The 26,429-nt window shown below is 36.5% G+C and overlaps 1 protein-coding gene across 30 annotated transcripts in view; it reads right to left on the bottom strand.

Annotated features, from left to right (window-relative positions):
* Nucleotides 1–1,364: 1,364 nt before the first annotated feature.
* Nucleotides 1,365–26,429, bottom strand: part of TRAK2 (trafficking kinesin protein 2) — a 67,770-nt gene continuing 42,705 nt past the window's right edge. For all 30 annotated transcript variants that reach the window (XM_002749630.7, XM_078328147.1, XM_078328146.1 and 27 more), the window contains 13 exons: nucleotides 24,020–24,096; nucleotides 22,381–22,497; nucleotides 21,169–21,378; nucleotides 20,572–20,650; nucleotides 17,761–17,891; nucleotides 17,245–17,319; nucleotides 15,402–15,539; nucleotides 12,627–12,706; nucleotides 12,126–12,329; nucleotides 10,532–10,830; nucleotides 8,716–8,982; nucleotides 6,296–6,401; nucleotides 1,365–5,672 (listed from right to left, as the gene is read on the bottom strand). In XM_002749630.7, the coding sequence (XP_002749676.1) occupies nucleotides 4,994–5,672; nucleotides 6,296–6,401; nucleotides 8,716–8,982; nucleotides 10,532–10,830; nucleotides 12,126–12,329; nucleotides 12,627–12,706; nucleotides 15,402–15,539; nucleotides 17,245–17,319; nucleotides 17,761–17,891; nucleotides 20,572–20,650; nucleotides 21,169–21,378; nucleotides 22,381–22,497; nucleotides 24,020–24,096 (2,462 nt within the window). In that variant the 3' untranslated portion in view covers nucleotides 1,365–4,993. The remainder of the gene's footprint in view (nucleotides 5,673–6,295; nucleotides 6,402–8,715; nucleotides 8,983–10,531; nucleotides 10,831–12,125; nucleotides 12,330–12,626; nucleotides 12,707–15,401; nucleotides 15,540–17,244; nucleotides 17,320–17,760; nucleotides 17,892–20,571; nucleotides 20,651–21,168; nucleotides 21,379–22,380; nucleotides 22,498–24,019; nucleotides 24,097–26,429) is intronic.

Below are 26,429 nucleotides of genomic sequence, written 5' to 3' on the forward strand. Positions count from 1 at the left end.
AGTCCAAGGTAGGAGAATCGCTTGAGTTCAGGAATTTGAGGCCAGCCTGGGCAGCATGGCGAGTCCCCATCTCTGTAAAACATACAAAAATTAACTGGGCACGAGTGGCATATGCCTGTAGTTCCAGCTACTTGGGAAGTTGAGGTGGGAGGATCGATTGAGCCCAGGAGGTTGAGGTTGCAGTGTGCCATGATTGCACGACTGCACTCAAGCCTGGGTGACAGAGCAAGACTCTGTCTCAAAATGAACAAACAAACAAAAAACAGATACTAGTGAGGCTGTGGAGGAAAGGGAATGCTCATACACTGTTAGTGGGAATGTAAATTAGCTGAGCCACTTTGGAGATTTCTCAAAGAAATTAAAACACAACTACCATTCAATCCAGTAATTCCATTATTGGGTATATATTCAAAAGAAAAATCATTCTACAAAAAGATAGGTACGTTAATGTTCATCACAGCATTATTCACAATAGCAAAGACATGGAATCAATCTTAGTGTCCATCATTGGTGGACAGGATAAAGAAAATATGGTACATATACATGATGTAATAATATGCAGCCATAAAAAACCCTGAAATCATGTCCTTCAAAACAACATGGACATAGCTGGAGGCCATTATCCTAAGCAAATTAACAAAAAACCAGAAAACCAAATACTGCATGTTCTTACTTACAAGTGGGAGGTAAACATTGGCTACTCAAGGACATAAAGATGGGAACAATAGAAACTGGGGGCTCTTACAACAGGGATGGAGAAGGGAAAGGGTTGTAAAACTACTTATTGAATACTATACTCTGTACCTGGATGACAGGATCAAACATACTCTAAGCCTCAGTATCACAGAACATATCCAGGTAACAAACCTGCACATGTACCCCTGAATCTAAAATAAAAATGGAAATTATTTTAAAAATACAGAAATTAAATTGTGAAGAAGATAATCAAAAGACCTTTTCTGTTAGGGTCCAGCGAAGTTCAAATTTCGTTTCTTGGAAACAAATTTTAAATAGCTAAGAGAGTCAACAGAAAACTGCGGACTGTAGGGACGTAACTGCTTCACACTTCCCGAATCTTCTCAAATTTAGTATCTGCATTATCTATGACTTTAGATTTTACTCTTATGTTGCTGTTACTTTTGCTAAGGAAGTATTACGGTATACATAGATACTGTCTATTCTATTAAAAAAATCTAGGAAAATACATTAAGATCTGTTTACTGCTTATGACTATTAGTGGTTTCTTGTGTGTGTGCTGGTTTGAAAAGTAGAGGTTGTTTCCTAACCAAAAACGTAATAGAAAAGAAAGACTTAGTGCAGGATTACCTGTGCAAACAGCTGTGACAAAAATACAGGGAGACAAATGAAAATTTAAGCTATTTATGTTTATTAACTGATTTACATTTGACAAAACAAAGATAGGTGCACAAAGAGCTGTTTGACAAAGTCAAATCCCAGGTATCAAACAACAGCATTCCCCTGGCTGCCACAGCGGGCACCTGTGCCCACTCTGACGGGATGTGCTCTACCATTCCACCACTCAGTCATCACACTGCACTGCTGTTGGGTTACATGTGGAGTACAGGTCTGCAGGCATCTGACATCAGAGAACCGGCCCACTAAACACGAAGAGCCCTAGTTATACATGTCGCAAGTTGATGTTAGTAACCACCAAGTACTAATTCTGTACTAAAATGGTCAGAAAAGATAACAAGCTTCGAGTACTGTGTAAAATTTTACCTTTTAAAGAGAACAGGCTCTTGTAAGCTGCCTTGTAACTTACTTCCTCCTTTGCCAAAGTCTATTCATTTATGTCAAATCAAGAACATATAGCACAACTTTTTCTGAAAGACTACTTTAACAATGGTCATTAACTTCTCCCTAAGGACTCATGCCTAAGGTTATTTACATAAGATTTGGGATCTTCACAATTTAGGAGGACTTTTAATTCTGAGCTCAGGAAGCTATCTCTCCTACTAGGTAATAGGATACTCAGAAATACTAGAGGTATAATCACTTCTTGAAGGAGAAAAAAATGAGGTTTTCTATACTGGCATGAAAGTACATATACAATTTTCATCATAGAAAAAAACTAAAATGTGAATAGTACCAAAATATAACAGATAAATTGGGAGGAATCAGCTATTAGGCTCCAATTCTTCTTACTATATTTTGCAGACAATTCTAGTATTATAGAGATTATCAGGATACACCAAAAAGGATTTCAGGTGGAAACTTCAAAAACAGCAAAACTCAGTTTTAAGACAAGATTCATTTCTACAGGCATTACACATCAGTATACAATTAAGGTGTTTCTGGTGGGACATCAACATCAATATACTTAAAAAAAATCTAAGTCTATATATTTTTTTTAATCAGATGTGCTTATTTGGCTGCTGCCCCCACCACCCTGCTTCCAAAGTGACCAGTTTGTCATTAATTATAAAAAAGTATACAAATTATACTCAACACACAACATAGCAAAACCTAGTTCAATTTATAGTTTTATGTAATACACTTAATGGGACAATTTTTGTACCACTCTCTGGCCCTACAGTTTCCTACTTCCTGACGTTTCTTGGAAACTGTAACTATCCAGGCAACAGGAGCATTAATTACTTTCTTAGAGAACAAATAAACAACTTTAAGAATTGGCTAAAGTGAGCACCCTATAGTCACTTTATGAAATAGAAATTCAAACAGCACTTTTAAAAAGTGAACTGGAATATGTGGGAAATGTAAACAGTAGGGATTCTTCTATTTAATGCCTGCCCCACTCAGGGACACCTACATTTACGTATGAACCTGCTGGAATCCTTTCTGAATGTGTACGCTCTATTGACCTCAGCATGACTGAGTGAAGGGGACGAAAGGGAGAGACCATCTCCAACTATTTGTTTTTGTGGAATTTATTAAGAAAAATTTTATTAAGGGATTCTAAGAAGTATGAGAAACTAACACATTTTTACCACTCTATGCAGGCTTTTCTAGCCTTTTGAGCACAAAGCTTTAAGCAGGGGGGCTGGCAGGGGGACGTCTCAAAAGGGGAAAGGACCCTCCCTCCTTGGCCTGCTAATAGGTATGCCTATGGAAACCATAGGAGCAAAAGTCAAAAATTCTTCAGAAAACTGCCTTTAAGTCAGGACAAAGGAATAAAACATTTGCAAATAAAGCACCAAAAAGATCAAGTAATTTACTTCCCATTTTCATAAACAAAATAATTAGTTCCCTCTCTCATCTTTTCTCTATCATGTCTTTTGTAGAAAGGCATTTCTTTCCGAGCTGTGAGCTGCCTAGACAAAGCCATGTAATTTGATGAGAAGCAGACTTTGCTTAGCAACACTGAGAAGAAACGGATCTATTTCTTTCCATTTCTTAGCCTATGACAACTGCTGAATGCTGAAACCTAACCCGAAAGCCTCGCTTTGCCATTTAATACAGTTTGCATTAAAAAAAAAAAAGAACCTTAGAGAAAAAGCAGCAGCTTTGACTCCTCCCTTAAAAAGTTGATTCTCTAATTCTATAAATATCAAGAACAAGGCAGATTCTGTTTTATTTTATTTTACATTAGGAAAAAAAACCACAATCTCAAAGCAAGCACCTGGGTTTTACTTCAGTTTATAATAATTTAATGTGCCTGAGAATTTTTGTGCAAATACATGTCACCTTTCATTAAAAATATGCATAGCGCACTTTGGAAAAAGTTGGTTTAGTTGCAACCAACTTTTCTTACAAAAAATTTTTACATATATAAATATACAACATTCCCTAATTCCTACTGATTGCACTTCTGGCTTAACCCCTTCCAGTCTCCAAGGAATTTTAAAAAACATGCAATTATGTTTGTATTCCTTGGCTACTGTCCTTATTCAGAAGAAATATTCTATAAACAAGTTTTCTTGGTTGCAATTTCCTCACTTTTTTTTTTTTTTTTTTTGAGATGGAGTCTTGTTCTGTCACCAGGCTGGAGGGAAGTGGCGCAATCTCAGCTCACTGCAACCTCCGCCTCCTGGGTTCAAGCAATTCTTCCACCTCAGCCTCCCAAGTAGCTGGGACCACAAGCGCGTGCCACCATGCCCGGCTAATATTTCTGTATTTTTAGTAGAGATGGTGTTTCAATGTGTTGGCCAGAATGGTCTCAATTTTGACCTTGTGATCCACTCACCTCAGCCTCCCAAAGTGCTGGGATTACAGGTGTGAGCCACCATGCCCAGCCTCACATTTTCCTTCTTAAAAGCAAATCTTCCCCATCTCTACCCAGCTGGTTTTTTTTTTTTTTTGGAGGTTATATAAAAATATCAATTTAAAAAAATGAACTTTTATTAATCATAAATACAAACTAATTGAATGGTATTTGGGATCCTAGGGGCTCAAAGGCCTGAAAGCAGAAAGGAAAATAGGTGTCTCCACCTGTGATTCAATAAAAAAGATGAAATTCCTAATTTTCTAATGCTGTGAGCATATCATTTGATAGATGCGTAATTTAGGCAGACATTAACGGGGGAAACATATAAGCCATCTCACTATTGTCTCGGTAACACACTGAGCTTATCCAACCAACCCTTCAGAGCAGCTTTCTATGAGCAACATAACTGCTCCTTTTCTCTTCTCATTCTTCCAACCTGGGTTCTCTCTGCTTTATGCTTACCAGAAGTAAATGTGCCAGCAAGTTCAGTATCTCTGTATGTTTTAGTATTAGTGAATTTATTATTCACTTTTTATTTTCAAGACAAGAAAACTCAACTGAAGGAGTATATTAAACCTTTCTTTCCTGCCTCTGAACACTCCTGGCCCATTTATTTATACTTCCAATTTGCCAGACTTCATCCATTAGGGCTCATCCCAATTTTGCTTCAATTCCTCCATTACCCTCTTCACATTCACAACCCTTGTACAACATTCCTTTTCTTTCAAGTCAGACCAGACCACATGTTTCAGTGCATAGCTATCCTCATGTGCTCATTTGTATAAGAGGTCAGTTAACTGCTGAGCCTCAGTCCTCCTTCAGGACACCCATTTTGGGTGAGGATGTGCAAACTGGGGCAGCAAAGCTACCCATTATGACTGGAAGACTTTGATTTCTCCTTAGTCCACCCAATAAACTGCTACCTGAATTTAAATAAACAGCAGAATCTGGTTTATGAAGACCAATTTCTGTCTCCTGGTATCTTCCATTCTCTTGGGCACCAGAAGTCTTGACCACTCTGGCTATTCCTAGTCTCTTCAGCCTGTCCACTAAGTTCATCTTCAACTGGCCAACATCAGGAGGGTTCCGGGAAGGTCTCAAGCCATACATCTCCTGGAGGAATGTCTCAGCTGGTCGAGAGGCCAAAAAATTTTCAGAGAGATGCACACGAGGCTCAAAGGGCAAAGGAGAAGGGCAAGGTGACTGAGATGGTGAATTTGGTGGAGTGGAAGGGACAGCCAGGGCTTTAGGGAGAGGCTGGAGGAGGGAGTTCTCTGAAACTGGGCTGTGGTACACTTTGGCAGAGATGCCTTGCTCTTGCAGAAGTTTGGCCAAGCTCCTGGTGCTACTGAAGGTTGTAGTGGAATCTCGTCGGTTGGTGATGGACTCACCAATGCTGAGTCTATAGGACAAGGCAGGAGAATTTACAGCCGTGTTGGATGAACTGCTACCACTACTTCCACAGGATAATGAAGGGAACCCAGAGCTTTAAAAAAAAAAGTGGGAGAGAGTGCTTAAGAATAAAAAGCAAGCCTCAAGCCAGCATTTAAAATAATCACAGTAGTTATTCTTGGTAAATATAAAGTAATAGGCAACTCTGTCCTATGCCTTTCTACCTTTGGATGTTTTAACCTGTATTCTTTCTCTGTAATACAGTAACCACAAGCCTAACAACTTGCTGTAAGTTCTGTGAGACCTTCTAGTAAATTACTGAACCTGAAAGTGGTTTTGGGAGTCCTCTGCACTTGCAGTGTTGTCAGAAGCGAAGATGAGCTTGCACAGAGGACTGGTCCTGTAAATCTTGCAGTTTGGCTACCTCTGGGTGTGTAGCCCCAGCTGGGTTATTTATTAGTTGTCTTGCCTAGGACCAGTTGCCTCAACCTTCCATTCGTGGGTTTACTTTACACAATACATACTCACTTGCCCTGCCTACTTCAAAGAGTTATAATAATCAAATGAGAAAATAGAGTGTGAAAACATTCTAAAGACACATGATCACAGAACATTAATTAACATGCTGGAAAGTAAAACAGAGGTAATTTTTGAAAGAAATTCATGAAAATATACCGGAGGAAAGAAGCGAGGCCCCAGTTTCCCTGGGACTCTTACCTGGGGGTAACCTGAGTGATGTCAGAGGGATGTAATATTCTACAGGTGGTGAAAGTGAATGTTGAGTTTGTGCATGACAGGCACTTTCCTGGGTTGGCAGTTGCAACTAAAGTAGATTTTTAGGGAGCAAATACAAGATTGAAAAACTAGATTAAGAATGTAAAAAGCTCATCATTATTTATTAATAATACAGCATTTATCAAGTATTTTGTACTAAAAATCCCCAAATCTGGAAATGAAATAAATATACATAAAGATTGTGCTAGTATCAATTAGTATAAAGGTGAATCCAATACTTTAAAACTGTAAAGCAAAAGGCATAAACAAAGCTTAGAAATAAGAAAAGAAAACTGAAAAAATACATTAAAAAAAATCAAGATCTAGTTTTCCAAATGATTCAGCCAAATTTATCCGCTCTGGTATTTCTCAAAGTGTGGTCCGCAGACTCTCTGGGAGTCCACAGGTCAAAGCTACTTTCGCAGTAATGTTAACTCAGAGGCCTTTTTTTTTTTTTGACAGGATTGACATTTGCACAGCTGGTACAAAAGGAATGGAAGGCAAAACTGCTGGCTCCTCAGCACATATCAAGGCAACATCACCAAGTTATACCAGTCTTCTTCACTGTTACACACTTGGTACTTTAAAAAAAGCCATATTAAGAATGTCCTTGAAGTAGCAGTAAAGATTATCTATTAAATCTTGAATCTTGGCCCTTGAATCTTTTTCCTATTTTGTGTGATGAAGTGGGAAGGTTGCATTAAGCACTCCTGCTGCACTCTGAGATACAGTAGTTATCTAGAAGAAAACACTTGTGCAACTGATTTGAAATTTTGTCACGGAATACCATTTTTACTTGAAAGAACTAACAGATAAACTATAGTTATTCAGATTTGGGTATAAGACAGACATGTTAAAAATGAATGAAGTAAGTCTGTCCTTTCAAGAAAAACAGCTAACAAAATGTGAGCTTTCAAGAAAAAGTTTGGGAAAACTTGTATCCACCACTGAAAGCATGTACATCTCTAAAGACATTTGTGATGAGATAGGTGGTGATATCAATACAATTTTGATATTTGTATATAAAAAAATTCATCAACATTTGGAAAATCTGCATAACTCCATGAACCAATCAATATTTTCTAAATGACCAATGCATGATGTTAAAAATCAAGCATGAACGAAAGATACTTTTAAAATGTAGGATATAACCAATGCATTTTATATTTATATTTATATTTATTTATTTTTTTAGTAGAGACAGGGTTTCACCATGTTGCCCAGGCTGGTCTTCAACTCCTGACCTCAGGTGATCTGCCTGCTTCAGTCTCCCAAAGTGCTGGGGTTACACGTGTGACCTACTGTACCTGGCCTGATCAATGCATTTTAATGTTAACAAAGCAATGAAAAGTTCATTGTTATGATTTCAGATCTCACACTGCTACAAATGTTCAAGAAATTACTACTTACCAAGTTTTAATGTAATATCAAAGAATATCTACAAATACCTGAAAAGACTATTAGAACACTCTTTCCTTTTCCAACTGCATGTTTGTCCCTGGCTGCATTTCCTTCACATGGTTCAACCAAAACAACATATCGCAATAGACTGAATGTAGAAGCTGCTAATGACAATGAAGCTATTTTGTATTAAGTCAAAAATCAGAGACCTGCACATATGCCAAAACTGTTTTTCTCACTATGTAAAAAAATAGCTATTTTTCATAAAACATATTTGTGTAACACAATTGAGTTAATACATATTTTTATAATTTCTCAGTTTTGATTTATATGTTAAATGTCAATAGATATAACCTACACAGATAGGCTCTCTGGAATTCCCAATTTTTTTTTTTTTTTTTTTTTGAGATGGAGTGTTGCTCTGTTGCTCAGGCTGGAGTGCAATGGCACAGTCTCAGCTCACTGCAACCTCCGCCTTCTGGGTTCAAGTGATTCTCTTGCCTCAGCCTCCGAGTAGCTGGAAATACAGGCACCCGCCACCACGCCTGGCTAATTGTTGTCTTTTTAGTAGAGATGGGGTTTCATCATGTTGGCCAAGCTGGTCTCAAATTCCTGACCTTGTGATCTGCCCACCTTAGCCTCCCAAAGTGCTGAGATTGCAGGCGTGATTTACTGTGCCCAGCCCTCAATGATTTTTTAAGAGTGTAAAGAGGTCCTGAGCCCAAAAGGTTTGTGAACCACTGACTTGAATTCATCTAGCTCTCTACCCAATCTACTAATGCAGGCTGACTAAGATAAAGTGGAGATAATTAGGAATGCCACAAATGCTATAGATTTTCATTATCTGACATCCAAGATTGAGTACCCTCCAGTGAGCAGAGGCAGCCAGCTGACCATCTAGTAAGTCAGAATGCAAAGTATTTCTGGTTACTATACCATATTCAACCAGACACTCTTCTCACCTGTAACTGGTCCACCAGCTGAAGTAATGGGTGGTAGGAAGATCCCTGTTACTGGCTTGGATGTTGAAAGTTTCTCTTCCACTTGAAGAGGTTGCTGAACCTGAAAAGTAATGCCCTCCTCTTCATCCTCTTCTAAATCTGAGATGTGATAAATGGCATCCCTGGGCAACTGGGTAAAGCCTTTTGTAATGACACCTGGTCGTGGATCAAGGATGGTTCCCAAATTTGGTTGAGCAAGCTGCTGCCAGTGATACAGAGTTTGTGATCCTGAACATGCAAGAGAAAGGAGGGATAAAAGGCATGTTTTACATTTTCCTCAAATCTTACAGAAGCTACAGATATAGTGTAATGACAATAATGACAGCAATAAAACTATTTATTTGGTGCTAATAATTTGGAAAAGCTGCAAATTAAAGCTTTCAGTGGAAGATGACAGTATGTTGAAAGTATGAGTAATAATCTATTTTAATAGATAACTTTGAGAAGAACATCTAAAGGAGTAAAAAACAAAAACAACCCAACAACCAAAAAGACACCCTTAATAGGAATGGAGCTTAGCTACTGATGGAAGAAACGTGCCTAAGAGCTGGGCTGTATTTTCCCAGGTGACAAAAACGTCAATACTCCGTTGGCCTGGAACTACGCCTATGAAGTTGAAAGTCAAAAGCCAGGCTCCCAGGAAGAGTAGGAAAATGACGATAATGAAAAAGAGGATACATCCTCTGGTTTAAGGCTATAGAACCCTGGTAAATGATCATCCCAAGTAATTGCACCAGATGCAATGTCCAATTATGTCACCGCAGTCCTTTCATCCTAAAAATGGCAACTCCTACAATTACCTGCACTGATTATTAATGAATAAAACAAAGTCATAAAATCTTTGAGTCTGAGGGGTCTTTATAGGTTACATACTCAAAATTTAATGCAGAACTCTTTTAGGATAATATCGGAGAATCATCAATGATTGTCATTATTCCATAAAATGAAGGAATTTATTTTGAATTCAAGTCCTTTCTTAGGAGAGAACAGAAACTGAACTGAAAAAAGGAAACACACACACACACACATACACACACACACCCCTCTATGTCAATTATACTTTTGGGTAAAAAACTCTTTTGAAAAGGAAGGGGCCAGGCACGGTGGCTCACGCCTGTAATCCCAGCACTTTGGGAGGCCGAGGCGGGTGGATCACGAGGTCAAGAGATTGAGATCATCCTGGTCAACATGGTGAAACCCCGTCTCTACTAAAAACGCAAAAAAAAAAAAAAAATTAGCTGGGCACAGTGGTGCGTGCCTGTAATCCCAGCTACTCACGAGGCTGAGGCAGGAGAATTGCCTGAACCCAGGAGGTGGAGGTCGCTGTGAGCCGAGGTCGCGCCATTGCACTCCAGCCTGGGTAACAAGAGTGAAACTCTGTCTCAAAAAAAAAAAAAAGAAAAGGAAGGTGGAGCTGAATTATTACCTGTGGATCGATCATTATCATTTATCTTATTTATCTAACCATGGAAACTGCTATCGATGATATTCCTTAGCAAAGGACAGAAAAAGATTACTCCTCCTCCCCACTCATGTTTATATTAAAAAACATCAGCAAAAGAGAACTGATGGCTGATAATTCAGAGAACACAACTGTCTTCATTCATTAGTTTTCCAGAAAGTACAACAATGCCTTGTCACCCAAACAGCAAGATTAAGGTATAAAAAAGATCATCTGCACATAATGTTCCTATAATTAAAACACAAATCTAAATTCCAGGGAAAGGAACTTCCAATAAGCCATGTGGCTTAGAAAGGGCCCTTGCTGATTTATTACCTTCAAGGGGCTTGACAATTTGTAATTTTTCTGGCAGAAAACCCCGAAGGCAACTGGCACTGCTGAGGTCTGTGATCTCTGACTGGTTGGTGCAGAGAGAGGCAAAGCTCTCTGTTGGGGTCATAGAACCACTAACTCCTTCCTTCTGGTCAGCCAGAACCTGGATCTTCCGTTGCCATTCTTCAGCAAAGAACTGCTTCTCACTTAAATAGTTCTGTCGACGCAAGCTAAGGCGATGCAGTGCTGTAGCCAAATCACTATCTCCAGAGGGTCCTGGTTGGCCCATCTTCTGGGAGTTACTATAGGAAAATCACATTCACTGATTAGATCTTGAGGATCATCAGAATGACCCAGATCTCTCCTTTCTACAATGGTAAGTATTCAAGAGACTGATCTTAAAAACATGGTATTTTCCTAGATACGTGGAATATAGAAATAATAACAACAAACCAAAATCACTAATAATATCATTTTTACAGATCATTTCAGATGACTTGAGAGGCAAGATAATACTTCAGTGATATTCTGTTTTTTCTGAATTTTCTATTTCATTTAATTTATAAAACTACACATTCAACCATCTATAAATTTGTATTAGGTGGTCGCAAAAATAAATATTATATTATATTTTGCTGAATCTGTATCATGGATTGCAAGAGCTACCATTCTTTTATGTATAATGAAGAAGGAAAAAAGTGCTACCCATTAAACCAAGGCATACTATGAGTTACAAAACATAACAATTTAAAAAATATTAAAATATGAAAAAAATTTGCTTTGGGCCACAGAATCACCCATCAATACTGAAGAACACTGAAAAGAAAAAACCAAAATTTGTATATAATACTGCATTTTATAGTTCTCTGATGCCCATTTTTTCAACACTTTTGAAATTGGAAGCTATCTTGTAATTGATATCAAATGGAAGAGTAGCAAGCCGAGTTGTGGTACTCTGGGCTACTTGTGTATAAATTCACATAGATGTGTTTCAGATCTTCTCCTAAGATAATTGTGTAACAGTGAGGCAGCAGGACACAAAGCTACTGCAGATGCAGAACACTGCCCAGGACAGACCAGGCAATTGAAATGCAACTGAAGTCTAGTGTGATGAATTTCTACATAAGGAAACATTTCCTTCTGGGACCCAATATCTATCTTTCAAAGGCTTTCAGCTCACTTTTTAGTAAAGTTGTTTACCTTCTAGTTATATAGAATTCAATGTATTAAATTAATAAAAAGAATGAAAACAAATCCAAGTTTAAATAAACAAAATTGACAGCACTTTGATGGTCCTCAAGATGTATTCAAACTTACATTTATCCTAAAAATCAGCAAAGTGGTTGAGATTATGAGCATGGATTATGAGAATGTGTCATCTGATGTATTCATGCTAGTGACCAAACAGATTCAAACAAATTTGACTTTGGCATGATCTATGTCACGAATAATGATACAGGGCATCATAAGTGAATAAAAACTGACAGTTCCAGAACCTTCTTGGGACAGTACGGAGAAATGCTGGAATTTGTGTATGTCAATCTGGTGAGTCAATGGGAAAAGAAATGTACAATCACTGTCATCATCTGTTTCTTACCCTGCAACCTCCTCTGAGCTGCTTCCCTGGTTCAGGAGCGATTTGTCCCCTGTTTGCTGTAAACCAGACTCAAAAGGTTTTGCTGTCATGATGACACTTGAATGGTTGGAGCCTGGAATGGGTAACAGAGCTGGGAACGAGACAGAGCGGCCTCGTGTGTCATTGGCAATCCTGACGGTATCAAATACCCGTTTCTGTTGGGCTCTGTCAAAAAGGAAGTGTTCATTATTATCACTGCCAGCCACTAGAGCATCTAGAGAAGAGACACGTATATGCAGTCCATCAGAAATAAAGCCACCCTGAGGAGCTTCTACAGCTTAGGAGAGATCATCAGAAAATAAGCTTTCAAACAAGAGAACTCTCTCACAAATGAGGACACTGTGAGGAAAACACTGAATAGTAGGCAAATTACTACTGAATCTCATAATACTTAACACTTCGGATTCTGGCTTCAATTTCTATTCCAGTGATTGGGTAACAACACATGTAATCTCTACTTACTTTTGTTTAAAGAGAGAAGATTCCTCATCCAAACTCAGCTTTTTACGCATAGTCCCCTCAATCTCAGCTGCCAAAGATTCCTAAGAAAAAGAGTTTGAGATTTTTAACCTGACTGTTGCCCTTACATTAATTAATAGAGTCTCTACAACCCTATACTTTTGGTGTTACAATAAAATACAAGGAAATAGTCAAGGCTAACATTCAGGGGAAAAAAGACATTCTGGAAGGAGAGCTTTTAAATTAGAACCAACTAAATTTTCATGATTTTTTCAAATAGGAAATGAATGAAAAAAGCTAATATTATAAATAGAAAATATACGTGCAGACACACAAAAAACAAAAGGTCTAAAAGGCCATAAACCCAGTGTTAACAGTGATTCTGTGGAGGGTGAAATTTAATGGTATTTAACAACTTCTTTTTGCTTTTTGTAATTTCTAGCTTTTCTATAATGAACATGTATAGCTTTTATAATATTAAAAAGTCATTTTAAAAAACAAGCAAGTTTCCTCTGCCCCTGATCAGGGATGAGGACTAAACCCAGTGTTGATAGCAAATTCTGTGGCGAGTAGGATTTAATGGTATTTAATAAATTATTTTTGCTTTTCAGTAATTTTCAGCTTTTCTATAATAAATATGCGTAGCTCTTATAATATAAAAAATCATTAAAAAAATAAGCAAGCTTCCTCTTCCCCTGGTCAGGGATGAGGACTCAACTAATATGGGTGACATGCTCAGTGGGGCTGGGCTGAGGATTACTGGAATTGGAGGCAATGGTGTGAATTCATGATTTTTAATATATATATATATTTATATATATACACTATATGCATATATGTGAGTTTGTGTGTGTGTGTGTGTGTATATATATATAAATAGTGTAGATATAGGTCTGAAATACATATATTTCCTAGTTTTATCTGCTGAGAGGGTCTAGAAGTCACAGTACTCTAGTGGCAATCAATGGGCACAATTAGCACCCAGATCTTGGATTCAAAATACCATTCTTCAATAAAAGTAACCAGAGCTCTTTGGAGAAATGACTGATTCCAGGGACAAAAAGTACAAAAAGTGCAAGATGAGCTTAAAGGGGATCCTACTGGCCATATCTAGGACAATCTAAATATAAAAATAGATATTAATAATTATGACTTGTAATCTACTGAATAAAATAGGAATCTATGAGTCCCTGACATACCTAAATGAACAAATAAATGAAACAGAAATGCACTAATTTATAAAAGAAAAATGTCAATTAATAAATGTTGAAAAAATGATGGAATCTGAAAATCACCATTTGGCAATCATTATTATAATAACTGTCAGATAAGAACTATCAATAGATGCTAAAACTAGTGGGTAATAATTTGATGAGGAACAGGATACTTAGTCTCAAAGTATCTCTCATTAAATGTTTACTTTGATCACTTGGTTGAGGTAGTATCTGCTGATTTCCATCACTATACAGTGAATTAGCAGTGTTAATTTAATTAACTATTTATTATTATTGACTTTACAGTGGAAAAAACCAGGAGATTACCTTAACCAAGAGATCAGAGTTAATCCATACTACTTGTAATGGGCTAAACATACATTACTCATCTCTTGATAGGATGCTCTGAGAATATGGCATCATTTCTGCCAAGAATGCATTCTTGGAGTCTAATCATGAGGATGCATCAGACAAGCCTAAACTGCGGACATCCTACGAAGGTCATGAAAGAGAAATAAAGACAGAAGAACTGTTCCAGATGGAAACAACAAAATGCACTGTATCCTTTAAAGGACATTAGTGAGACAACTGGTAAAATCTGAATGGGCTCTGTAGATTAGATGATAATACTGTATCGACATCAACTTCCTGATGCTGATGGTTGTAGTGTGTTTATGTAAGACAGTGTCCTTAAGGGTGTCCAAATGTCCTTGTTTTTAGTAAATACACACTTAAGTACTATGGGGTAATAAGGTATATCAGCAACTTACTGTTAAAATAGCCCGGGGAAAAAAAGAGAGAGATTGAATGATATGGCAAAAGCAGTAATATATTAAAAAACTGAAGAATCGATGTGAGGGATATGTAGGAGTTCTTTATACTATTCTTGGAATTTTATTCTAAGATTAAAATTATTCCAAACTTAAAAAACAAAATCATGCCTCCCTAATTTTAAGAAAACCAACTACAATGTATAGTTTTAGTCTTTTAAAAAAGTTCATAGGCTTGCACAGAAGTGTTTAAAAATCAAATTGTTAAAATAATTCTTCGAACCAACATTACAAATTCTAACATAAACTCAGAAGTTTTTATTAATTTTTTTAATCCAAAAAATAGTTTATGAATTAAACAAAGATGAATCCTGTTCTCATGAAGCTTACATTCTAACAAGTTAAAAATATCAGGAGACTCAAGATTTATTGAAAGAGGTTTTAGACATTCAAAGCGCCATTTAAGTAAATGGCACGTGGTGGGTGTAGGGTAGGATGACCCAAGTTTAACTAGTTCTAATATACACAGTCCTCAAGTTAATTTCCTTAGGGCTCATCTTACATATTACTGATTTAATATATCTGGAAAGTCACCTGTTAGAATAAATAAGAGTATTAAGGAAGATCTCAATATACTAATTAGGGCCTAAATCTATAATTGGAGTCCAGAAACAAGGACAAACCATATTATCTCTTCTCAAGATGCTTTATACCATCATAAATCCTATCACTTTTAGGACAACTAATCTTAAACAAATTTCTTTAAATATATAGCATCTTTCTTAGTTGCTTACCCCAGTAAAAGCTCCATACGATTGGGAGAAGTAGAGATGAGCAGCAGGGCCAGATCTACTACGAAGTTCCTTTATTTCTTCTTGGGATTCATGTAACATTCCTAGACACTCCATATTTCTGTCCTGTAACTCGTGCAGCTAAAAAAAGGAAGAATGATAGTATATTTTATTGCCTTCCCAAAACAACACTAGGGAAAAGACTCCTGAAACCTTTTGTGATAAGTATTAATTTTATCCAGAGGGCTAGCTAACTCTATGAATATCATTTCAATACAAGGACTCTAAAACAAACTAAGTAAAAAGAGTATATTTTGAGCTACCAGAATTAAGGAGAAGTATCTTGGCCAAAATTGTACATAAATGTGACTTCCTAAAAGTCTGAAATGTAGCTGAGACTACCAGAACTGTCAATTTAATGAATCTTCATACCCTAGCAGAGGAAGTACACCAGCTATAGCCAAGTTAGGTTTAGTATAATATTAATCTTTTTTAAAAAACATTACTCTGAAGTCTGTGACAAGATCAAGAGTCTACAAAGTATTATACAGGATGTCAGGGTGCTCAATTCTCCTAAACAAGTAGTTTCCCCACCTTGTTTCAGAACCTTCTTTACAACTAAATATACAAATCTGGTAAAAGAGTACATAATTTTCAGAGTATATTTGAACTATAAAATTTCTTCAAGTGTAGTATATGTCCCAGCTTGTCAGAATCAACAGGGTTGAAGATGCTTATTAAAAATATAGATTCTAGGCTCTCACTCCAGACAACTTGAAGTAGAAGCTCTTGGGACTGTGCCTGAAAACCTCCATTTAAAACTTGCTTTCCCAGGTGATTCTTTCCCCCTCTCTCCTACAAGGTATCACTCTATTGCCCAGGGTTGGGTGCAGTGGTGTGATCATGGCTCACTGCAGCCTCGATCTGCTGGGCTTAAGTGATCCTTCTACCTCAGCTTCTTAAGTAGTGGGGACCACAGGTGTGCGTCAGTAAACTTTTTGGAGAGATGAGGTCTCCTTATGTTTTACAGGCTGGTCTCAAATTCCTGGGCTCAAGCCATCCTCCCACCTTGGCCTCCCAAAGTGCTGGGATTACAGGCATGAGCTAGTGTGCCTGGCCCCAGGGGATACTAACGCATGCTAAAGAATCACCAAGTTATATCTAACATATACAATTTTATGTAGATAGAAAGTAAGAGATTTTTCCTACTTCTCCTGACACACCTGCAAAAACATTTACTACCAGAAATTATCTTATTTCAAAAAGCGTTGAGCTAGTTAAGGTCGACTGGTAAAAGAATCATATACTCTTAACAAATCTTATAAAGTTGAGGTTTTCTCTATTAATCAAGAAGGATGTTGCCATGTTACCAGTTTTAGAGAAAGGACTTTTAAAATGCTTTATTCTTTGTTTTTGAGATGAAGTCTTGCTTTGTTGGCCAGGCTGGAATGCAGTGGCATATCTTGGCTCACTGCAATCTATACCTCCCAGGTTCCAGTGATTCTCCTGCCTCAGCCTCCTGGGTAGCTGAAATTAGAGTGTTTGCCACAAATCCTGGCTAATTTTTGTGTTTTAATAGAGATGAGGTTTCACCATGTTGGCCAGGCTGGTCTTGACCTCCTGACCTCAGGTGATCCACCCACCCTGGCCACCCAAAGTGTTGTGATTACAGGCATGAGCCACAGCGCCCAGCCAAAACGCTTTACTTCTTAGATCTCATAATTTCATCTTAACTTCTGTTGTTGCTTTTTAAATCTGGTAATTCCCCTTTAATAATTCTTATTCATGAAGATGAAATAAACTATTCTTTCCCCGTCTGAATTACACAAGATAAATATTTCATTACCTCCATTGTCAGTTGTCTTTGGGCATCTTTGGAAGCTTGCAGGTGAAGTCTTAGTTCCTCCTTCTCAATCACATGCTAACAACATATAAAAAGAGACATGTGAAGCCTTTCCAAATAAAATATAGCTATTCTCGTTCTTGTAAAGATATTTGAAGAATTTCTCTCTGGGTATCATCTTAAAGCCTACAAAAAGCTAACCTTTCAAAAGCTAAATAAGAGCAATAAAATGGGAAGAATATAAAATCTATTAGGGTGTTCAGAGGACAATGAACATGAGTCAATAACTTACAGCATTATCTGAGGAAGCTCTAACCCTGTTTTACAAAGAGAAATAGTGACTTGAAAGTACTTATTCATGACATATGATATAAAGAAGATTAAAACAGCAATCAGATTATGGCATTTTAAAAGGGCAGGGACCATGTTTACTTTGCTTATTATATCTAGCACTTAGTATGGTGCAAGATACTATGTCAGTGCTTAACAAATATCTGATGAATGAATAAATAAGCCTACTTCTTTAAGTTTATGCTGAAGATCTACAATCTGAGACAAAAGAGAAGAAATCTCTTCTTGGTATCGAATCAACTCATCACTCTTCCCTGACAATTCTTCAGTCATTCTGGACATCTGAGCATTTGTTTCACCTTGGAAGCAAAAAAAATAAAAATAAAAAAATTAATATAAACAGAGAGCAGGAGTTCACAAACTATGACTTGTGAGCTGAATATTGTTTTATAACATCAGTGGACTGCCATGAATAGATTTTTCTTTAATATAAAAAAATAAACCCAGAGAAACCAATAGAGAATAAAGGTTCTTCTGAAATAGGCTAATGCTGGGAATTGAATAGGAGACAATGAAGCTAAAAAGAGAGATGACTTGTAAAGGCAAGCAGGCTAAAGGTTTTGCTTTAATTTTTTTTCTTTATGAAAATGATATTTGCTCAATCTTTTTCTTTATGAAGGAAAGCAGGCTGAAAGGTAAGCAAGTGCAAAGAGGTAATCTCATTTATTTCTTTGAGAACTCTTTAGAGACATAAAATCCCAAGACCAATGAAAATTAATCTTTACAAATCTAACAAAGGAACATTTCCAGAATGGAACAGTCACAATCTATAACAGAATGTGATAAAGCCATGGAAATGCTTCTGTAGGAGAGAGACTTTCTGGGATATCTGGCAACTGGGTAAAACCTCCAGAGCAATTCTTATAGCCTGGCCGTCTTACCTGCACATGAAATAGAGCCTCTAGAATTCCACTGGGAATTTATTCATTCTTTATTTCATATGAAAAATGTGATATGTAAACACAAGCAGAAAAACTGCTTCTCAGTGTCATATAAAACTATTTCAAAATTGATAGAAAGCCTCTAACATTTCAAAAAATGGTGATACAGAGGCAGGAGACCTGGATCTGAGCTCTTAAGCAAGTCATTTCCTGTATTTTAAAGTGTAAAATGTGGGTAATGAATTCATGGTAGAGGAGAAAATTCAATTTACACTCCTATTGGTTCTCTAATATTCTGCTATTCTAAGGTATCACATATTGAAGCCCACAGCCCAATTGATGTGATATTATTATATCATTGCTGTCAATTTAAGAGGCTATATATAGTAGTCTCCTGTTATCTGTGGGGGATACATTCTAGGACCTGCAGTGGATATGTGCACTATTACAGACAGTACTGAACTCTATACTATATATATCCAACAAACATATACCTATGATAAAGCTTAATTTATAAGTTAGGCACAGTAAGAGATTAACAATGACTACTAATAAAACAATTAAAACAATATACCAGTACCACTACTTTTATGCTTTGGGGCCATTAGTAAGTAGCATAAGGGTTACCTGAACACAAACACTGCAATACTGTGACAATTGACCTGGTAACTGATGGTTACTAAGTGACTGACAGGCAGGTAGCATATACTGAGTGCAGATGTTGGACAAATTGATGATTCACATCCAGGGAAGGATGGAGTAGGATGGCACAACATTTCATCACACTATTCAGAATGGCTCATGATTTAAAACTCATGAATTATTTATTTCTGGAATGTCTTACTTAATATTTTCAGACTGCAGTTGCCCACAGTAAACAGAAACCATGAGAAGTGAAACAGCAGGGAAGGGACAACTGTTGTATTTATGGAGAAATTAAATATCTTTCTTCAGTGAAGCCAATCTTTTTCCAACTGATTTGTTTTTAAAAAAACTAGTTAACATTATCTCAACCTAAAACATATTCCTTTAAAGAAACATAACTGCATAATATTCCATGGTATATATGTGCCACATTTTCCCAGTTCAGTCTATCATCGATGGGCATTTGGGTTGGTTCCAGGTCTTTGCTATTGTAAACAGTGCTGCAATGAACATTCGTGTGCATGTGTCCTTATAGTAGAACGATTTGTAGTCCTTTGGATATATACCCAGTAATGGGATTGCTGGGTCAAATGAAATTTCTATTTCTAAGGCCTTGAGGAATCACCACACTGTCTTCCACAATGGTTGAACTAATTTACACTCCCACCAACAGTGTAAAAGTGTTCCTATTTCTCCACATTCTCTCCAGCATCTGTTGTCTCCAGATTATGCAGCAATCAAAAATGATGAGTTCGTGTCGTTTGTAGGGACATGGATGAATCTGGAGAACATCATTCTCAGCAAACTGACACAAGAACAGAAAATGAAATACTGCATGTTCTCACTCATAGGCGGGTGATGAAAAATGAGAACACATGGACACAGGGAGGGGAGTACTACACACTGGGGTCTATTGGGGGGAATAGGGGAGGGACAGCGGGGTGGGGAGCTGGGGAGGGATAGCTTGGGGAGAAATGCCAAATGTGGGTGAAAGGGAGGAAGGCAGCAGAACACACTGCCATGTGTGTACCTATGCAACTATCTTGCATGTTCTGCACATGTACCCCAAAACCTAAAATGCAATAAAAAAAAAAAAACATAACTGGCACTTAATATTCATTGATTGTAGGTTTTATGCCATCATTTAAGCCGTAGCTCTGCCACTTATCAGTCTTCTGACTTTGGCAAGTCATCTTCCTCTCTAGGACTATTTCCTCATCAACAATATGACAGCTTTTGATAATTGCAATTTGAAACAAATGTATTTCTTAAAAATACATATGGTATCTTATTTAGGGCTGTAGGCTCAATGTGATATTTTAAGATTTTCAGTAACTATTTAAAATTGTTTCTTGAGATGCTTCTACTAAAACCAGTGATCTAACTTCAAAGGTAGAGATATCCTATCAAAGAATTGTCCAAAAAGTACAAAAGAGAATATGTGAATACTCACGAAGTTCTTTAACACAGTCACTGACAAGCTGTTGTTCCTTTTCTTCATAGGTAACAGTTTCTGACTTTATGTGACAAGCCTTCAAGATAAAAATCAGTATGTGACAATACCTTTAGTGATTTTATAGAAATAACTACAAAACCTTTAATTCTCATTTGAAGACTAAAGTTCATCACTTACAAAGGAAAAAAACCAACAACCTGTTCATATGTCTCTACCTGGCTAATCCCTGGCCTTGGCTAAAATGGTCCTTGCTTAAGTAGGACTTCCTTGATGCCCACACTATACATGTTCACAGAACCTTGTAATTTTCTGACATAATTCTTAGCACAGTTGTAACTGCTTAGTTACTTGTGTAAACGCCACAAGATAAATTTTCTATCCTGTGATTTTCTCTATTGTACTGTCAACCTGCTACTGTCCACTTTTCAGTGGGATCTAAGAACAATGGAAGGCAAAGCAAATACAGCTCCTTGTCCACGACTCTAAGTGGAATGTCAATCGCAAATCCTTATGCCATATTTCACCTCAATACTACCTGGACCTGAACTTTATAGCCTTTAAAGTAAAGAAAAATGGGAATTAGGTTGAATGTACCTTGGATCGAAGAGCCATATTTTCTTCTTCCAGTTCCTTGAGCTTTTCTTGCAGCATTTCCAACTGCAGCAACCCTTGAGATAAGTTAAAGGACTCATTGAACCGAAGAGGTGTAGAACAGCTGGAATCAGTTTCACTTTCTTCAGAAGCAATGGAGACAATTCGAAGTAACTCATCTTTCTTAGATAGCTCATGCTGCAGCTGATTAACCTGTCCATATAAAATGCTTGATTTTCATGTTCTTCATTTTGCATTATTTACATGCACTATAGTTTCTAATTCATGGGACAATTATTTTTCATCATAAAATCAGCTGCTAGGTTTTACTAACACAAGAAGTACTAAAAAGAGAATAACAAATCCCAGATACCTCCTAAGTTACAATTTTAGAGCATTAATTCAGTAGTACAGCTTTTTTCTATCCTAGGTGAGAAGAAAAGCCAATTTTCATATTGTATATATGATAAGAATATATAGGAGAAAATTTCACCTAAGATAATGATACACTCATAGTTGAAAACACAACAAAACTGAAGAACCTTCAAAGTATCAGAATAGATCCCTACTTCAAATTCTTATCATAAGGCCTTGTAATTTTCAGATCTATATCACTGTGCATGTCTTCCTAGGAATACTGATTTTAGTTCTACGAACAAATAGTTTCAGCCTAAAGACTCAAATATTATCATCCATAATGCATTCATAAAATACAAATGAAACCAGATAAAAGTAACAAATTACAGAAAATTTGAAATGTAACCATTCAAGTTAATAATAAATCAGTTCTCACTATAAATGCTTATTGCTATGGAATAAACATATTTTCAAAGTTTCCTTTTCCTTTCTTCCTTTGTTTGATTTTTGAATAAAGATACCAACATACTATATATTTTTAAAAAATAAATTTCAGATAAGATCACATACAAAGTCTACACAAAAGAGTATGGATAGTTTTCATATCAAAGCAGGGTGCCACAGGTATCACAGATACGTAATATAGGCTTTAAGCTGACCAAGATAGTCATGTGAGTTCTCCTCTGTAATATTAACATTTCATTTCTCTACTGATTAGCTTAATGATCACCAACAAAGTCAACAAGTACTGGTGTTATTTATCTATCGCCATCACTTCAAGGACACCTAGGAAAATAAGTTTATCCATTGCATAAAACCCAATTATTTTGTGCTGCAGATATTTGATCAGAGGCTTACTTGATCAAAGGCTTGTCCCAATTGTTCCTCCAGGGATTCATTCTGCTCAGATAAGACATGGTTCCTCTTTAACAGAGCTTGTCCAATTCGAGCAGCGAGTTCCAGATCACGATCCCTCTGTTAAAATATCAAATACACCTTTTTTTTGAGTATAAACAAGATTAAATTTTGCAGTCAGTTTTGGTAAAATTAAAAGCAATGTCCTAGAAAGCATCAAGATTCATTTTAATGCCCAGATACCACAAATAAGCACAGGGTCTGGCACACAGGTAGTGCTTTAAAATGTTGGTCAAGTGGATGACCACCATTGTTCTAAATGCAAGAGGACATCTCTTTTCTTGATATCAAGTGAGATTTATCATCATCCTAGTAAATTAAGAGTCTAGCAATCCAAACTTTAAACTTACAATTTTGGGGAATTGGAAAATCAACACAGTCTTTAAAAATGAGGATGGGGCCTGTATAGTAAAAGCCCAACAAATATCTGTTGAATGTATTTTCATATCAAGCATGGTAATAATACAGAATTAGGTATTTAAGATATGGATCAGGTAGGCACGTAAAAAAGAGTTCCATTTAGGGCAAAGCTTATGTGCATTCAGCAGCTTAGAGGAAAGTGCAGCCAAGAGTTCTGTAGTCAATTGGTTCAAAATGATGATATGAAATAAAATAGGAGATAAAAGACTGGAAATTTTGAGGCCACAGGATTCTGCGTAAAGTACAGAAAAGAAAGAAGTCTAAAGAAGCTAGTGACAATGATGCCGGGAAGTCTGTAGAAAAGTCAAGCAATAGGTTTCCACCCAGAGTCGCTATTTTTGGGTAGATAGTGATAGTTAGCAAGGGCATAGGAATTCCATCTGTGTGGTAGTGGTGAAGACTGTATTCTGTAGGATAGAAAACTGTCAATATACATCTTACTGCCTTGTATATGATCTGCTTACAGTAATCATTATATAAATAAAATTAAGCTTCTATCCTTTCTCTCCATAGGCATATGAAAATGGAAGGATTATCTCCACATTTTTAAGCCTCCTTTTAAATATACGCTAAGTGGCAAACATAGAAGTCATTCTGGAGAGCTGGGGGGAGAGGGGAGGAGGATATATTAGAGAAAGACTATCTTCCGTAAGATCAACTGAAATGGTACAAAGGGAGACCTCTATTGATCACCAACTAGAGGAGATATGCTATACATATTAAAAATGCCAGAGACAAAGTAAGCTCAAATAAGAGCCCAAACTAAAAGTAAAAAGGGGAGATGCTCCAAACTGCAGGTACCGATTTGCAATGATGTTGCTTTTCGAATGGGCAGCTCTGCTGTAGGGTATGTAACAGCAGGGGTTATTTTAAAACAGTTTCTCTCTCTCTTTTTTTTTTTTTTTAAATTAATGCTTTTCTAGGAAGGGGAGGCCAGCCAACACCATTAAATAAATAATTAAATATAAATCCTCTATAGCTTCACAACAAGCTTCAGGAATCATTCTACTTTGAAATGTCAGTTGTTTCAGCAGTAACAGCCTTAATCAAAATAACCCAGAGCACATACATCATCATTTTCCATTTGATGTACAATGTGATAGATTTCAAATGATCCTCAAGTTTCACCTTTTTGTACTGGAGAAAGAAAAGATAATCCTACCTCTGCCAGGAGATGTGTAACCATGTCGATGTCATTGTAAGTTTTGGTCATCTGCTCCACCCTGTCTGTGCCTAGAACTAATATAGTTAAAAACAACTATTTATAGGCTTTAGCAATAATGCAAAAATTTAAATATTAATAAGAATTGAGAGATAACAACAACAAAAACCCCAGGCTTATATAAAAAGTCATTCAGGAGAATAAAAATGTATGTGAAAAAAAGCAATATTTCATGTATTAGACACTCAAGAAATAGACCAATCATTACAAACTACATATCATACAATAATTAAGAAAGTATCAAATGATCACAAGGCAGTCACATCTTAACTATCTCCTTCCTCCTCCTCCTCCGCCCAGGAAGTTTGGGCCACTCACTTATGAGAATGTTGGCTAGGAGAATGGATTAAGTTACTGATTACTTTATAGTCTAATCTAAATTAAAGTTACTAAGGGTATTAGTGAGGGCTTATGCTGTTATAAAGGAATTTAACTGGAATTCTGCTGTGATTATCTTAATCATCTATGATCATCTACCATGTGAGCTAACGTAAACAAGGAACAGGACTTGTAGAAATTTTTCTGGTTCTGTTATGAACCGTAATTCCTTTACACTTAATTAAAAACCCTTTATCTGTACATTTCTCCATCTAGGTCTCAGCTATCAAATAAATTGTATGCTACATTATTAGTTGCATAATTCGAGCCCATTATTTCTGTACTTCACAAGTTTAGGAACTGTCTATGTACCTGGCTAATTTAGCTCAAAAGAGAAGAGCAAATATGACTCCAATGATTTCAGTCACACCAAACAGTATCTTAAAGTTAATAATGCATAACAAAAAGGGTTCCTTTGACTTTGAACATGGTATGTTACTGTGGCACATAAATCTGTGTTTGACTTAGACTGCTTTTATTATAACTAGTTTGCTTTGAAGTGTGAAAAGGACAGGGGCTTTGGAGTAGAAAAGCTGAATTCATGAATTTTAGTGAGCTGGAACAAGTCACTTAACCCTTCTGAGATTCAGATAATAAATATGGAGGCAATAACATATCTTATGAGGTTATTAAGAGGATCAAATATGATAATCTGCTGAGCAATAAAGTATTCAGTAAAATGCTAAGTATCATAGAACTGTTTATAGTTACTACTCCTCAAACAGAACTGGTAGGTATGAAATGATCCTGACTTTAAATTCTCTGAGTTGGCAGTCATTTGTAGTTCCTTAGTCCCATCTTAACACGTTAGGGTATCCAAAAGACTGAGTATGTAGGGATGTCACTAGGTATGTTTTACTTTTTTCTGAGCTTTTTATTTTCTCCCTAGCACCACTGACTAAAATGAATCTGTGCGTTACCTATAGCTTAATTATTAATAACAGCCTTATTCCTAGTTAAAACTAAAACAAAGTGCTGGCTTGATAGTATGAAGAGATAACTGAAAAAGATTTAAACTAAAAATATAAAAACTTTTCTTAAAACCTAGAAATAAATATTTGTACCCCAAAAGAATTTATATTTACAAACAGAAAAACTAACTCAATAATTTAACCACAGCGATAAGAGAAACAGACTTTTGGACCTAAGGAATAGACACAATTTAATTTGGTAGCATAGCAGGAACAAAGGATTAAATAGTTAAAGCAAATACTTACAGTGAATGGTCTCTTCTACTTCTGGTCTTAACAACAAAATTAGGGGAAAAATACCAAATCAATATATCCATGCTCTAAACTAATCACAGAAAATCAGACAATGGTTGCAAACCCAAAAGTAATCTAGAGCAATGGCTCTAAACTCCAGATTCTGATTCAATTAATTTCAAGAAGCCCTATCCCAGGTATTGAAAATGACGTGGAGTCAGGAATTAAAACCACCAACCGGGGGTTAACACCCAAACCAAAAATCAGGCATCCTATAGGCTTAGTTAAAACCAATTTTTATACAAGTAGTTTAAAAAACACATGACATGATTGACCAGAGTTAAAGATGAAGTGGCAGATTTAACTTGGAGTAAGACTAGTAAGTTAATGATCTAAAAAACAACTGTGAACCACAAGTCACACACAATGAAAGAAGAAAACAATGAAGGACACAATAACACAGTCAAGAAATGTTTAGAATAAAATATGTTTTAGTGAGAGGAAATGAAAATATTTTTCCTATAAATGCTTACCATCTGTCACAGCATAAAATTTAAAGCTGAACCTTAAGAAGTTATCTAGTTTAATGACCCATTTTCTTGTATGAGGAATCTTCTCTGAGAGAAATTATGTGGCATGTTCAAGACCACAAAGCAAGCTATTAGTGGCAAAGCTGGGATTTTGGTATAGAGATGATAATAACGCTCATCTCACAAGGTCATTAGAAAAAACTCAGATGATGTAAGAGTCCTGTAATGAGTTTTTTC

The sequence above is a fragment of the Callithrix jacchus genome, chromosome 6, assembly GCF_049354715.1.
Source record: "Callithrix jacchus isolate 240 chromosome 6, calJac240_pri, whole genome shotgun sequence".
Classification (NCBI taxonomy): Eukaryota; Metazoa; Chordata; class Mammalia; order Primates; family Cebidae; genus Callithrix; species Callithrix jacchus.